Raw genomic sequence first — 16,777 nt, 5'->3', positions numbered from 1 at the left:
AAACGTGTTTTCCCATGTTATTTTCTATAGGAAACTTTAGACAAGGCTACAGCCCGAACTGCTGAACGGAATTACACCAAATTTGGCAAAAAGGTAGGTCTTGGTACTGAAAGAGCCCTTTTATTGTTAAATGGTGTAAATCCATTCAATAGACCTGAGAATTTAGAAAAAGAAAGAGTTTCAATATCTGGGGCTGCGGTGGGTTCCCGAATCCTCCCGACCAGGAGCTTCATTGAATGAGCTGTCAACACTCCAAACCAGGAAGTGTTGGCAGCCATCTTGTGACTCGGTAGAACTGAGTCACAAGAAAACAGTAAAAAAAATGTTAAAAAACAAGTCAGGAGGTCCCACAAGGAACCCCAGGGCCCAAAAAAGTATTTTTTTTTAACCGCATAATTCGCGCTGGGTGCGTGAATCCTGCCGATGAAATAAAAAGAAAATGAAGTGCGGGTTTCACGCTACGTTATTATTGAGCCCCCAGATGGGCCAGGTCCCAGGGGCATGCGTAAAAGTAATAGCGGGGGCTGCGGGGATCCCCTTAGCCCCGGGGATCGCCACCTCCCCGGGGCTTATTAAATCTAATGCGGAGGGCACGCAGCCCCCCTCAGCCCCCCTCAGCCCTGAGGACCGCCACCTGCTTGGGGCTTTTTAAATCAATAAAGCGTGGGGTGGTCCCACCCCCGCCCGCCCCCCTACGGGGCTTTTTAAATAAATAAAGCTTTAGGGTTCCCCCCACGCTGCCCCCTGGGACCGCCACCTCCCCAGGGCTTCGTTAAATAAGGGCGGGGGCCTCGTGGCCCCCATGCCACAGGGACCGCCACCTCCCAGGGGCTGTAATAATAATTTATTTATTTCGTTTTTATTTATTTAGCCGATTTGTAAAGCGCATGAATCGCCACACATGGGGTATCTCCGCGCTGAAGACAGTAGAAGAGATCATGACATTTAGAATAGGAATGCCTTCAGTTTCTTCCTGAAGCTGAAGTAATTGCTGGAGTGTCTCAGGTAGCTGGTTCAACAATTTGGGCGCAAGGTAGGAGAAGGCTTTTCCTCCCCATTTGGTTTTCTTAAAGTGGGGAATGACTAGGAGGCCTTTGCCTTCTGAGCGAAGCTTGCGCGAGGGAGTGTATATGATCAGTTTGTTAGATAAATATGTTGGGCCCAGCTGATGGAGACATTTGAAGACCAAGCAGCATATTTTGAAATGGATACGTTTGCGAACGGGGAGCCAGTGCAGTTTGTGAAGAAGCGGGAGGGAGGGAGTGCGACAGGGGGCGTTAGTGACTAAGCGTGCTGCTGTATTCTGGACCACCTGTAGGGTCTGTAAGGCAGAGTCTTTGGCCGAGATGAGGAGGGCATTACTAAAGTCCAGACGACTTATTACTAATGTGTGTAAGAGTCTTACGAGTAGCTAGGGGAAGGAAGTGAAAAACCTTCCGTAAAAGACTAAGGGCATGAAAGCAAGATCGTTTTGTGAGTGCTATGTGCTCCTCCATGTTTAGCTTGTTGTCAATAAGTACCCCTAGGTTTTTTACAACCGGTTTGGGGGTTGGTGCCGTACCTAGTTCTTCCGGCCACCAACTCAGGGATTAACTAGTGACTGCCTCTGTGAGTAACATGATTTCTGTTTTGCTAGTATTAAGATGGAGGAAATTTTGGCTCATCCATGCTGTGATTTTGAGCATTCTTTCTGAGAATATTTTTTGAATATTAGGCGCCTCGGTGTCGTAGGTAAGGAGCACCTGTGTATTGTTTGCGTAGGAGACCGGGATAAACCCGATCTTCCTAAGCAGAGCGGCCAGCGGGGCAATGTAAATATTAAAAAGAGTGGGGCTAAGACAGGATCCCTGAGGGACTCCTTTGGTAACAAAGGTGGTCTTAGCTTTAAAGGGGCCCAGATTAACGGTTTGAGTTCGGTCCTCTGTTAGCCATTCCAAAGCTGTGTCCTGAATACCTATGTTGCACAATCTATCTAAGAGAATCTGATGCGAGATGGTGTGAAAGGCGGCGGATAGGTCGAGCAGTATAATAATAACTGCTCGACCCCGTCCGCTTCCAGTCTAATGTCGTCTAAAACCTTGACCAAGGCAGATTCCGTGCTATACCGGGAGCGGAATCCAGACTGAGAGTGGTCAAGGCAATTGGAGATCGCAACGAAAGATGAGAGATGTTTATTAATATGTTTCTCCAATAGCTTGCTGTACAGCGGGAGCAAAGAGATGGGTCGATAGTTTGTGATCACGTCCGGTGGCAGTTTTGAGTTTTTCCTAATTGGCATGACTTGTGCATCTTTCCATTCCTTCGGAAGTTTGCCCTCAGTGATTGAGCTGTTAAAGACCACCCCTAGGGGTCCGGCCAATTCTGTAGCAAGAGTTTTGGCAATTTCTGCCGGAATGAGGTCTTTGGGGATCCTGACTTGGCTGATTTGAGAAGGATTTCGGTTTCTTCTGTGGTGAGAAGGGGATATGCTCTTAAGGAAGGCTGGGGGTACGAAAGGGGACTGATAAGAGGAATATCTGTATCTGGCTCTCGGGAACTGGGGAGGGAGAATTTAGAGTAAAAATCCTCAATCTTGTGCGTCAGATTGTTGGCGATATTATCACAAAGTGATTGGGACGGTTCCACCTCAGGGCTGCAGACTTTGGGGTTAACTAGAGAGTTAAGAATCTGGAAGAGTGTTTTGGAGGTGTTATCAGCTTGCTCCAATTGGGATGCTATATGCTTTTTACGGGTGTTTCTGAGATTCTTATGGTATTCTTTCTGTAGCTCTGTAGCTTAGTGTGGGTGGCTCAAGCCCCCCCCCCCCCACAATATCCCGGGACCACCACCTCCCCGGGGCACTCTCATTTCAAATGCAGGGGACTGTTACAGAGCCCCGGGGACCACAACCTCCCCGGGTCTTTAAACGTTGGGAGGTAGGCCGCGCTGCCCCTCTCCTGCCTGGAGCCCTTGATGGCCCTGGGGACCGCCACCCCCCAGGGCTGGCTCCTGCAGTGTCCCGGGGTGCCCACCCTCTGGACACTGCTGTTTGCTATGGCAGGGCGGGAGCCATGTGGCTCCCACCCTGCCATAGCAAACTGGTTTGGATTTTGGAAGCGAGAGCAGGTTTCCTGCTCTCGCTTCCAAAATCCAAAGCAGATTGCTTTTCCACACGGGGAGCTGCATTTCAGCAGCTCCCCGTGTGGAAAAGCAATGCCTGCTCCTGCAGGAGGCGGGGAGCCAGTGGCACAGTGGGGGAATTGGGGCTCCCCTCACGTTTCTTAACGTAGTGGCCAGGCCCTGGGGAATGGAGCTTGGCCACCAGTAAGTGCCACAGAGCTGCGTTGCAGCGAGGTAGTCCGAGGTCCCACCCCTTTTTACACCTCTATGCAACGCAGCTTTGTGGCGCCTATTGGAGGTACTTGGAGGGCTAGTTGGCCCCCAGGGACCCTCAGAATTCAAAGGTACTTAATCCCCCAATTTACAACGCTCCAGGGGCCGCGTTTGTACAGTAGTGCAGGGAGGGGTGGGTCCTGATATGACAAGTGTGCAAATACACTCCCTGGTGCGTTGTAAATTGGGGATTAAGTCTTCTTGAATCCTGAGGGTCCCTGTGGGCCACCTAGCCCACCAGGCACCTCAGTAAGTGCCACAGAGCTGCGTTGCAGAGAGGTGGTCCGAGGCAATGCCCCTTTTTACACCACTCTGCAAACGCAGCTTCTGGTGCACTGCTGGTTGGGCGATGAGGTCCTCTTGCGTTCTTAGGACCTCAGGAAATAAGTGGACTTCATCCTCCGAGCAGCAGTGAGCCAGAAGCAATGGATTTAGACCCAGATCTCTGTACTGGGGTGAATGTATGACATTATTCTGCATTCTGTCCATCAATTGTGGTTTTTGCATTTGTCACCCCGAGTGGGATGGGTATGCTCAGACGTGAGTCCCATGCACTCCACACCACTGGATTCAAGCAAGCCGGGCTGAAGACGGCTGGAATGCCAGAAACCGGTCCTCGGAAGCTTGTTTCCAGTCCAGGGAAGGCATGGCTTGGCAGTTCGGGCTGGACTTGTCCCATGAGGCACAGGGTCATACTGATTTGCATATGGCCATGTCTGAACTGGGGTGGTGTGGAGTGCAAAAAAACAATGGATTTAGGCCCAGATCTCTGTACTGGGGTGAATGTATGACATTGTTCTGCATTCTGTCCATCAATTGTGGTTTTTGCATTTGTCACCCCGAGTGGGATGGGTATGCTCAGACGTGAGTCCCATTCACTCCACACCACTGGATTCAAGCAAGCCGGGTTGAAGATGGCTGGAATGCCAGAAACCGGTCCTCGGAAGCTTGTTTGCGGTCCAGGGAAGGCATGGCTTGGCAGTTCAGGCTGGACTGGTCCCATGAGGCACAGGGTCAGACTGATTTGCATATGGCCATGTCTGAACTGGGGTGGTGTGGAGTACAAATGAACGATGGATTTAGGCCCAGATCTCTGTACTGGGGTGAATGTATGACATTGTTCTGCATTCTGTTAATCAATTGTGGTTTTTGCATTTGCCACCCCGAGTGGGATGGGTATGCTCAGACGTGAGTCCCATGCACTCCACACCACTGGATTCAAGCAAGCCGGGGTGAAGACGGCTGGAATGCCAGAAACCGGTCCTCGGAAGCTTGTTTCCGGTCCAGGGAAGGCATGGCTTGGCAGTTCAGGCTGGACTGGTCCCATGAGGCACAGGGTCAGACTGATTTGCATATGGCCATGTCTGAACTGGGGTGGTGTGGAGTGCAAATAAACGATGGATTTAGGCCCAGATCTCTGTACTGGGGTGAATGTATGACATTGTTCTGCATTCTGTTAATCAATTGTGGTTTTTGCACTTGCCACCCCGAGTGGGATGGGTATGCTCAGACGTGAGTCCCATGCACTCCACACCACTGGATTCAAGCAAGCCGGGCTGAAGACGGCTGGAATGCCAGAAACCGGTCCTCGGAAGCTTGTTTCCGGTCCAGGGAAGGCATGGCTTGGCAGTTCGGGCTGGACTGGTCCCATGAGGCACAGGGTCAGACTGATTTGCATATGGCCATGTCTGAACTGGGGTTATGTTATGTTATGTTATGTTAGGTTATTCTTTTATAGCGCACGGCTACTCCATGGAGTGTCCCGGCGCTTTTATTGAAAGCCTGTTAGCAAAAAACACAACACAGTAAAAAATAGAAGAAGAGCGTGGCTGAGAACAACAGAAACAAAACTAACAGGCAAAGAGCCAGGTTTTGAGGCCCTTCCTAAAGGTCAGCAGATTGGAGGTACTGCGTAATGCCAAAGGCAAATTGTTCCAAAGCTGTGGCGTCAACAGCCTGAAGGAACGACCTCCAATGCGGGCTCTCTTTACACGAGGAACCACAGCAAGAAAAAGTGATTCAGATCTCAAAGATCGGGCCGGATGGTAAAAAGCGAGCCTTTTTTGGAGATATTTTGCTCCAGAGGAATGGAGAGCCTTGTGGGCCAAGGTCAAGGCCTTAAAAACTATCCGTTTCCGGATAGGCAGCCAATGGAGCGACTGCAACAGGCCGGAGACTCTGGCTCGCTTGTAAAGGCCAGAAATGGCCCGCGCGGCCGAATTTTGGACCACCTGCAGCCGTTGCAGGAGATACTCCGGCAGGCCAAGATATAGGACGCTGGAGTAGTCCAATCTTGAACCAATTAAGGCCTGCACCGTAGTCCTCCTATGATCTTCTGAGAGCAATGGAAGGAACTTACGGAGCATTCTGAGGAGGCCTAAGCATGTACCCGTGAGCCCGAGGATCTGGGATCTCAACGTCAGACCATTGTCGATTTTAATCCCCAGGTTCTTAGCTAGCTGGGACGACCGTGCTGGAGGAAACATATTAACAGGCCACCATTCCTGCCAGTCAGGCTCAGACGGGCAACCGAAGAAGAGTACCTCAGATTTGTCTGAGTTGCACTTGAGGCTGTTAACCTGGAACCATTTAAAAACAGCCCCAAGGCACCCACGGATACTCTCTTCATTCAAAGTCTGCTCCTTTTCCGCACGTAAAGAGGAGCTGGTATTGTCGGCATAGGATACGATCTGGGCCCCAAAAGACTCCGCCAATGCCGCCAGAGGGGTCATAAAGATGTTAAAAAGAGTCGGGCTCAATACCGAGCCCTGCGGGACTCCGACTCCCAGAGGCGGCATCACGGCAGAGCTGGGTGAGGCCCAGACCATTTGCCGACGGCCAGCCAGAAATGATGTAAACCAGCTAAGCACCGCCCCCCTCAGACCGATCTCATGAAGTCTGGCGAGGAGACCCTCATGGGGGACGGTGTCAAAGGCCGCCGACAAATCAAGCATGACAAGCATGGCTTTGCCTCCCGAATCCAGTGCCTCTTTGATGGCTTCAGACAGGGGTGGTGTGGAGTGCATAAAAACGATGGATTTAGGCCCAGATCTCTGTACTGGGGTGAATGTATGACATTGTTCTGCATTCTGTCCATCAATTGTGGTTTTTGCATTTGTCACCCCGAGTGGGATGGGTATGCTGAGACGTGAGTCCCATGCACTCCACATCACTGGATTCAAGCAAGCCGGCCTGAAGACGCCTGGAATGCCAGAAACCGGTCCTCTGAAGCTTGTTTCCGGTCCAGGGAAGGAATGGCTTGGCAGTTCGGGCTGGACTGGTCCGATGAGGCACAGGGTCAGACTGATTTGCATATGGCCATGTCTGAACTGGGGTGGTGTGGAGTGCAAAAAAACGATGGATTTAGGCCCAGATCTCTGTACTGGGGTGAATGTATGACATTGTCCTGCATTCTGTCCATCAATTGTCGTTTTTGCATTTGTCACCCCGAGTGGGATGGGTATGCTCAGACGTGAGTCCCATGCACTCCACACCACTGGATTCAAGAAAGCCGGGCTGAAGACGGCTGGAATGCCAGAAACCGGTCCTCGGAAGCTTGTTTCCGGTCCAGGGAAGGCGTGGCTTGGCAGTTCGGGCTGGGCTGGTCCCATGAGGCACAGGGTCAGACTGATTTGCATATGGCCATGTCTGAACTGGGGTGGTGTGGAGTGCAAAAAAACGATGGATTTAGGCCCAGATCTCTGTACTGGGGTGAATGTATGACGTTGTTCTGCATTCTGTCCATCAATTGTGTTTTTTGCATTTGTCACCCCGAGTGGGATGGGTATGCTGAGACGTGAGTCCCATGCACTCCACACCACTGGATTCAAGCAAGCTGGGCTGAAGACGGCTGGAATGCCAGAAACCGGTCCTCGAAAGCTTGTTTCCGGTCCAGGGAAGGCATGGCTTGGCAGTTCGGGCTGGACTGGTCCCATGAGGCACAGGATCAGACTGATTTGCATATGGCCATGTCTGAACTGGGGTGGTGTGGAGTGCAAAAAATTATGGATTTAGGCCCAGATCTCTGTACTGGGGTGAATGTATGACATTGTTCTGCATTCTGTCCATCAATTGTGGTTTTTGCAGAAGCCGAGTTTGCAGCGTGCTGTCAAAAGGGCCGTGGCCAAGGAACACCTCTCTGCAACTCAGCTCTGTGGCGCTTACTGGAGGTACCTGGTGGGCTACTTGGCCTCCAGGGACCTTCAGGATTAAAGGGGAGTTAATAGTGATGTTATAGTTCCAAGTTAGCATTTTAAAAACCTCTGAATTTCACTGAAAAACCATTGGTCTCAGGGATGTTATAGTTAGTTGGACATTTCAATCCTACAAAACCAGAGAAATTCCACCGTTATAGTTAGTTCAGCTAACTATAACTCGGCCCCCGCAATGCACTGATGATGACGTCACATATTACATCATTCATGACATGGTTAGTGACATCACTCATGACATCACTGATGACATCTCGAATGACATCACTGATGACATCATCCAGTGACTGTGAGTTTCTTTAAAGTTTAAAAATAAGTATTATATATATATATATATATATATATATATATATATATATATATATATATATATATATATATATATATTAGTTACTGTGTGTACACTTGAGAGTTCATAGAAAGGAAATAACACAAGCCTTGGAGGAAAATGTGGTTGTGCATGCACTATATATAGATAGATATAGTACTACAGATGATATATGTTGATATCACAGTAGAGCATAACGTGACTTGAAAAAATGCAGATCAATGTCTCACAGATTCTTTTTTATAATCACTTTTCAGAAGCAAACTGTGATTTTATGTTACGTTATGGATTTAACTCCTTGTGTGCTTCTGGCTATGGTTAAACAACGTTGAAGCTTACTTTACATTTGTTGGGCTAGACTCTGTTCCGCACAGGGAGCAGAGAGATGTACTTGCACTACAGCCTGCCATATTTAGAGATCTCCGTCTGCCAGGCAAAGATCTCTGTGCCTTTGGAGCAGACGCCACCATGGTGGTTTCTCTAAAGACACTGACGCTTTGCTGTGCAGGCAGTTGATCAGTACACTAGCAGAGCAAAGTGGAGTTTATTTTTGAAAAACAAAAATAAATGTTGCTGACATGTTGAGAGTTTTCTTCCAGTGCATGTGGATAATTTCAATGATTTGCAAGGAAATGATGAAGCCAACCAATGGTAAGCAGTGGGCCGGATCTAAGCCTCCTATAAGTAAACAAAATGTCCCCCTTGTGTTCTGTGCCTAGAGGGACCACTGTGGGAGCATAAGTAGCCTATCATCTGAATGTTTGTGTGAACAAATGTGGCTCACTATTGTGCTCCATTTGCATCTTTTCAGTAGCACCCTGAGCTCTTCACCTTACATTTGTTGAAAGTGGAACCAAATCACTTAAAGAAAAGCAGAAAATCATAAACATACTTTTTCTACTTTTCTCGGACTGATTGGTCTTCCCTCACACCTAAAACAAGGGAGAGCCCAGACATCTTGTGGAGCAGCAGAGGAAGTGCCAAAGGAGGATAGAGATGTTTTTTTACCCTTACATTGAGGCGAGAGGCTGCTCATTCCCAATTTTGGATCATAGGCTAATGTTTTATAGTCCATACCTGCAGGGCCATGCACCAAACTGTGCTGTGCATGGCAGAATACCATAAGCAGTGGGAGTTGGATGCTCATGGAGGGTTGTACACATAGCCTGGCTTTTTGCACAATCCTTACTGTACACAGCTAAATGCTGTGCGCAGTGGGGTATGAGCGTCCATGACCAGTAGGGCAAACTGTGTAAATATCATCAGTGATGTCATCAATTATGTCATATAACATATCACAAGTTATGTAATGTATGAGGTCATAAGCAGTGCAAGGTGGGGCGAAAGTTATAGTTATCTCAGTAACTGGTTAATTTCCTGTTTTTTTAAACATTCGTTTTTTGCCTCATTTCAACACCTATCTCTAACATCGAATGGATGGATGGGTGGATGGATGGATGCCAGAGGTCATTGTATTTGCTACATATGTTTTATATTTTATACAGTATATTATTCTTCTCCAAAGGGTCTTAAAGCAATGGTTGTTTGCTGCTTAATGTGAAACCGATCGTATTGTTTTAGATATTTAGAGTTAATTTGGATAAAGATAAACACACACAAATGAAGCTAGTAATCTGTGACATGTAAATGTAGTGTATTTTGTAAAGCGCACAGCTGCCCCAACGGGGCGTCCCGGCGCTGTATAACGCTGTGGGACCCTTCCTGGCTCTCCCTGTGAGATGCCCCTCCCGGGTACCCCAAGGTGAAGCCAGGCATCCCAGTGTTGTAGGGGCTGTTGTGGAGATTAAGCAAGCTATTGCCCAGAGTTGCAGCGTGGGACCCATGATTAGAGTAGGCGCCGAGGCGAGAATTATCGAGTCCGCGGACATTGAGCCCAAGACCCTGCCGCGTCTGGACTTGAACCCTGGTCCCGGGCCTGATCTCTGCTTCAGAGTCTGCCGCTCTAACCAGTGAGCCACACTTCTCCACATACCATAAGAAGTTGAATATAAGTCTTTTTCAAACAAGGCTGTTAGAATGTGTAGTAAAATGCAGAAAGACTCCTGCTTTCTTGTAATGAACTATGGCCATGAAACAATAAGCATACTACCATAAATATTGCAATCTTTCTCGTAATATATATCATTTTTGTTAAAACCTAAACTAAAAATACCATAGGTGACATCTAATTCTACAGCAAAATCTTCCTTAAAACTGTATTTCTCTCCCCCAAAGACAGAAGTACCCTACACCAAAATATCACGCTCAAAATTGTGATTTTACACACCAGTGCCTGGTTAAGAGGTACAATTTCCCCAATAATTTCATGAGATTGCATCCAATATGACATTTCCATGTGAAAATAAGGATGAATCGAAGGGATGTGTCAAGAAACCTGCGTTTTTTAACAGATTATATTTTTTTCCTTTAGAAGTGACTTCTGGCAAGACTGAACCTACAACATTTGAAACCGACTCTACCACCGCAGGAGTGAAAGGTGAAAAGAATAGGATAAACAATGAACTTGCATTGCATACTGGAGACGAAAGGGTGGGGAGACAAGAGTGTCAAAGATTGGAAAAAAGGCAGAGATTACATAACACGTTGAGCAAATAGAAGAACTGGAGGATGGAGAGTAAGAAATGAACAATGAACAAGGCAAGACAGAAGTTTGGGAAAGATAGTTTAAGGAATTTGACAGGAAACAAGTTTTGAACCTTAGGGTTTGAGTGATGTAGGGAAAAATAGAGGATTAGTAGAAGACCAGTGATTAGGGAAGAGGGAGGGTTTGGCAGAGGAGGAACACCTGAAAAAGATGAATGGCTTGAATGAAAAATTGGACATTATGGAGTGAGATGGTTGGAGTATTAGGAAGAAGGGGGTTTGTGGAAGCACACAAGTTGTGGATATATGAAATAATAAAGGATTTTGGACGTGGGTAATAGGTGAAATAGTTTTTGTGTGAAATGAAATTGGGAGGGTAGGCAGATGAGAGTAGTTGCAATACAATACAGGAGAGATTGAAGGTAGAGAAAATAGAGAGATCGGGATAAAAGAAAGGTGGGAGATAGAGGATGTCGAATTAATAGGAGAAGCTGGTAGAATAGGTAATAAAGAAGGAATAGTTTCTTACCTGTAACTCCTGTTCTTACGTAGGGGAATTTCCATGATAGTCATAATCTCTGAATAGTCCTGTCCATATGTGGGGACCCCGTAGCACTTCTTCAATATATATCTTCTTAAGTGTAGAATTTCCCCTTTCTTCAGGAAGGCCTGCAAAGATACTTAACCCTTTGCAGGCTGATGACGGAACCGCTCCGTCATCAGCTGCGGGTGCGCTGTGCTGATGACGGAGCGGTTCCGTCATGGCCCAGCCGCCGCGCCTGCGCGGCGCTGATTTCGCGCCTGCGCGGGCGTTCTAAAGAGCGGGGCGGGTCATGACGGAACCGCTCCGTCACCAGCATAGCTCAACCGCGGCTGGTGACGGAGCGGTTCTGTCACCAGCATGCGGCCGCCGCGCGGCCGCCCCGCCCCTTTAGCCCTGCGGCGGAATAGCCGCCGCAGCGAAGGGGTTAAGAAAGAGACAGATTATGCAGATTATATACATATGCCACAATGGCCGAATTCTTCATCATAAAGTCAAAAACGGCTAGCACAAAGTATTTGAGTATAATTTAAAGATGTTTTTGCAAACAGTGTATATTTCCCTCACAAGCCCTTATTTATGATAGAGATGAAGGAGGAGGAGGAGGACAGAGTAACCTTACAGGCTGTAGTTATAAGGCTAATGAAGAGACCGTCCTGTCCTGGGCAGAAGCGGTCGCTCCCACCACCTCCTCCCTGACTTGGTATCGTACCTGCGAATCTCCTGCATTTGTAGCGCTTCTTGACCCGACTTTGTAGCACTTCCTGAGTTCTCACTGCTTGTGTGCCATTTACTGTATTGTATTTAACTGTATTTGTAGCGCTTCTTGACCCATCTTTGTAGCGCTTCTTAACCCGACTGCGTGGCTGCACAATCCGATCGCTTAAAGGAACTTTGCTTTGACAATAGTGCCAATCATCCTAGCTCTCGTGAGCCCTCCATTGCGCTTTATTTTCGCAAACCTCTGCTGCATTATTCCCAACCCAACAAGCGGCATTACCCCGTCCTACCCTGCAGCATTTGTTTTGTTGCTGCCATTTTGATCTCGTTTGTTTGGCCGTCCACACACACCTTGACCCATCTTTGTAGCGCTTCTTGACCCGACTGCGTGGCTGCACAATCCGATCGCTTAAGGGAACTTTGCTTTGAAAATAGTGCCAATCATCCTAGCGCTCGTGAGCCCTCCATTGCGCTTTATTTTCGCAAACCTCTGCTGCATTATTCCCACCCCACAAGCGGCATTACCCCGTCCTACCCTGCAGCATTTGTTTTGTTGCTGCCATTTTGATCCCGTTTGTTTGGCCGTCCACACACACCTTCCCCCCACCTCGCTCCCGCCTCCCAGCTGCCCCTCCCACCCACAGAAACTACAGGGCGTCCGAGCCCTCGTGAGAGCTGTGACCGTCCTGTCCTGGGCAGAAGCTGTCGCTCCCACCACCTCCTCCCTGACTTGGTATCGTACCTGCAAATCTCCTGCATTTGTAGCGCTTCTTGACCCGACTTTGTAGCGCTTCCTGAGTTCTCACTGCTTGTGTGCCATTTACTGTATTGTATTTAACTGTATTTGTAGCGCTTCTTGACCCATCTTTGTAGCGCTTCTTGACCCGACTGCGTGGCTGCACAATCCGATCGCTTAAGGGAACTTTGCTTTGAAAATAGTGCCAATCATCCTAGCGCTCGTGAGCCCTCCATTGCGCTTTATTTTTGCAAACCTCTGCTGCATTATTCCCACCCCACAAGCGGCATTACCCCGTCCTACCCTGCAGCATTTGTTTTGTTGCTGCCATTTTGATCTCGTTTGTTTGGCCGTCCACACACACCTTCCCCCCACCTCGCTCCCGCCTCCCAGCTGCCCCTCCCACGCTTCGCCCCCTCCACTTTCCACTTAAGTCAGATGAACCAACGCGCAGCTTCCACGCGCTGCGGCCGCGCCGAAGGTGCGCCAAAGGTAAGCCCGTCTACGCCCATCCGCGCCTAGACCGCGGCCAGACCCCCTGGCCCCCGTACCACCCACCCCACCCGCATTACATACGACGCCTCCACCCTCTTAGCCCTAAACCCCGGCCGACTCCCCAACTGCGCCCAAGCCGCACCTGGACACACCCATGGACCCTTCACATGCAACTCCTGCAAGTATGACGGCACCAAGACCAACTCCTCATCCACTAACACCAAACAGAGATCTGACACCAACCACCTAAAATGCATCCTGCTCAACACCCGCTCGGTCCACAGACACGCCATCGACCTTTGGAATCTACTAGACATGATCTCTCCGGACGTCGCCTTCCTAACAGAAACATGGATGAACGCCTCCTCAGCCCCAGACATCACCATTGCCATCCCGGAAGGCTACAAGATCATCCGAAAAAAGACCGCACCTACCAAACAGGAGGAGGCATCGCTATCGTCCATAAGAATTCCATCCGCATCTCAACCAGCTCAGACGTCAACCTCGCTAGCGCCGAACACCTTCACTTCCAGATCCACACCGACCCCAAGACCACACTCAGAGGCACTCTCCTTTGCAGGCCACCAGGATCCCGTGCACAATTCAGTGAAGACATCACTGACTTTATCACCCCACACGCCCTCCCCTCCGAGGACTACATTCTATTGGGAGACCTCAATTTTCACCTGGAAAAGAGCAACAACAGCAACACCACCACCCTTCTGGACAATCTCGCCAACCTCGGACTCAAACAACTTGTTAATACCCCCACACACTACGCAGGTCACACACTCGACCCTATCTTCACCTCCAGCAAACATATCTCCTTCAGTCACACCACAGTTCTCCATTGGACGGACCACAGCTGCGTTCACTTTGTCTACAAAAAGACCACAACCCACAACCATCCTCAACCTACTCTGCGAAGAAACTGGAACAAAATCACCATCGACCAGATCTCCTCATCGCTTCTTCAAAACCCCCCTGCCCACTAATCGAACCCCAACCAAGCAGCCATTAACCTCACTCAATGGCTAACCAACAGCGCTGACAACCTAGCACCTTTGAAAAAACGTCAAATCAAATTAGGCAGCAAAAACGCCCCCTGGTTCAACGATGATCTTAAGAAATCTAAGAAACTCTGTCGCTCCCTTGAGAAGGCCTGGAAAAAAGACCCAAACACCAGCACCTGGGACGCCTTCAAAAACGCCACCCGCATACACCACCAACTGATCCGGACTGCCAAGAAAGCCGCATTCAAAGACCGACTTGACAACAACCCCCACAACAGCAAGGAATTATTCAACATCGTCAAAGAGTTTACCAACCCCACTGCCAACTCCAACGACATCACTCCCTCTCAAACCCTTTGCGACTCCCTAGCTTCGTTCTTCCACGACAAAATCGCAGACATCCACAACAGCTTCGACAACCAACCCGGAGACCAACCCACCCAACCTTCTGCCGTACCTTCACCCCCCATGAACATCCTTAATGACTGGAACCCAATCTCCACTGAGGACACCATCCGCCTGATGAACTCCATCCACTCAGGATCCCCCACAGACCCATGCCCTCACCACATCTTCAACAAAGCAGACTCCATCATAGCACCACACCTCCGAGACGTCATCAACTGCTCCCTCAACTCCGCCACCTTCCCGGAAAGCTGGAAACACGCCGAACTCAGCGCCCTTCTGAAAAAACCTACAGCTGACCCCACCGAACTCAAAAACTACCGCCCCATCTCACTCCTTCCATTCCCGGCCAAAGTCATCGAGAAAGCTGTCAACAACCAGCTCGCCGCCTTCCTCGAAACCAACAAATCCCTCGACTCCTCACAGTCCGGCTTCCGAGCCAAATACAGCACTGAGACCGCACTCATCGCAGCAACAGACGACATTCAAACACTACTGGACAATGGAGACACAGTCGCCCTCATCCTCCTCGACCTCTCCGCAGCCTTCGACACAGTCTGTCATAGCACACTGTTACAACGCCTCAGAAACATCGGAATCCAGGGAAAAGCACTGGAATGGATCACCTCGTTCCTTGCCGGAAGAACTCGGAGAGTCCGCCTCCCACCATTCAAGTCAGAGGCCACTGAAGTCATTTGCGGCGTGCCACAAGGATCTTCACTCAGCCCCACCCTCTTCAACGTATACATGAGCCCCCTTGCGGCCATCGCACGCCAACACAACCTCAACATCATCTCCTACGCTGATGACACTCAACTGATCCTCTCACTCACCAAAGACCCTAACACCGCCAAAACCAACCTACATGAAGGAATGAAAGAAGTAGCCGAGTGGATGAAGCACAGCCGTCTGAAACTGAATTCAGACAAAACAGAAGTCCTTATCTTAGGTACCTCCCCCTCCGCCTGGGACGACTCTTGGTGGCCAGAGGCCCTTGGAAAAGCACCCATCCCGACGGACCACGCACGGAACCTGGGCGTCATCCTGGACTCCTCGCTCTCGATGACCAGACAAGTCAACGCCGTTTCATCATCTTGCTTCAACATTCTTCGCATGCTCAAAAAAACATTTCGCTGGATCCCCACCGAAACTAGAAAAACGGTCACCCACGCACTGGTTACAAGCCGCCTGGACTACGGAAACACCCTATACGCCGGTACCACTGCAAAACTTCAGAAAAAACTCCAACGCATCCAGAACGCATCAGCCAGACTCATACTAGACATCCCGCGTAAAGACCACATCTCTGGTCACCTGAAAAACCTCCACTGGCTCCCCGTCAATAAGAGGATAACATTCCGCCTCCTCACAAACGCGCACAAAGCACTTTACGAACTTCGACCCGAATGCCTCAACACACGACTTTCCTTCTACACCCCCTCCCGCCAGCTACGCTCTTCCAACCAAGCCCTTGCTGCTGTTCCTCGCATCAACAAAACCACCATGGGAGGAAGATCCTTCTCCTACCTGGCGGCTAAAACCTGGAACTCACTTCCCATTCACCTTCGCCTCACTCAGAACCACCTAGCATTCAGAAAGCAACTTAAAACCTGGATATTCGAGAAGTAATTCCCCACCCTTCTTCAAGCGCCTTGAGACCCTCTGGGTATGTAGCGCGCTATATAAATTAATTGACTTGACTTGATTTGACTGTGCCTTTAAAATCCCAGGGACTACATCATGCTCAGCAGGTGGCAGTTGCTTCAGTTCTTTTTGACTGTGATGTGTGAACAGATGTAAATTGTATGGATACCTCTGTCCATTCTACTGGAGAGGAGGGAGAGTTGCTTATGACTATCAAGGAAATTCTCATGCGGGAGAACAGGAGTTACAGGTAAGAAAGTATTCCTTCTCTTGTAGGCTATTTCCATGTGTAGTCTTAATCACTGAAGAGAGTAGCAAGCTCTTCCCCACATAGCACCGTGGAGGAGACAGAGGATCAAGAAGAAAGTTTATGCAAATATATTTCTGAGGGAAGTCTGCCCTACTTGAGAATCTGCTCAAGCATCAGAGTCAAGGCAATAGTGATTGGTGAATGTATGCACAGATTTCCAGGTACCTATTTTGTAAATTACTGGAATAGGGATAGTGCGCAGTAACGCAGCCGTAGCCGCTTTCCCCTTGGTAGATTATGCTTTAGGTTTAGCTAACAGTGTTTTGTTAGCTTTTTGATTACACAACAAAATACATGAAACTATCCATTGTTAAATAGATTGCTTGGAGGTGGCTAAGCATTTACGGACCATAGTTGATAAACGATTTGCGGATGTCTTGTGTCTAGTCTAGACAGAT

The 16,777-nt window shown here is 49.0% G+C and overlaps 1 protein-coding gene across 5 annotated transcripts in view; it reads left to right on the top strand.

The window, feature by feature from the left end:
- Positions 1-16,777, top strand: part of LOC147701275 (uncharacterized) — a 208,684-nt gene that overhangs the window by 121,312 nt on the left and 70,595 nt on the right. For 3 of the 5 annotated variants that reach the window (XM_086930007.1, XM_086930008.1, XM_086930006.1), the window contains exon 4: positions 10,343-10,408. The exons of the other annotated variants lie outside the window; for them this stretch is intronic. In XM_086930007.1, the coding sequence (XP_086786133.1) occupies positions 10,343-10,408 (66 nt within the window). The remainder of the gene's footprint in view (positions 1-10,342; positions 10,409-16,777) is intronic. 5 annotated transcript variants of the gene reach the window in all.

This window comes from Lissotriton vulgaris, chromosome 7 (genome assembly GCF_964263255.1).
Source record: "Lissotriton vulgaris chromosome 7, aLisVul1.2, whole genome shotgun sequence".
Classification (NCBI taxonomy): Eukaryota; Metazoa; Chordata; class Amphibia; order Caudata; family Salamandridae; genus Lissotriton; species Lissotriton vulgaris.
The sequence above is the reverse complement of the archived record's forward strand: the minus strand, read 5'-3'. Positions and strand labels throughout refer to the sequence as shown.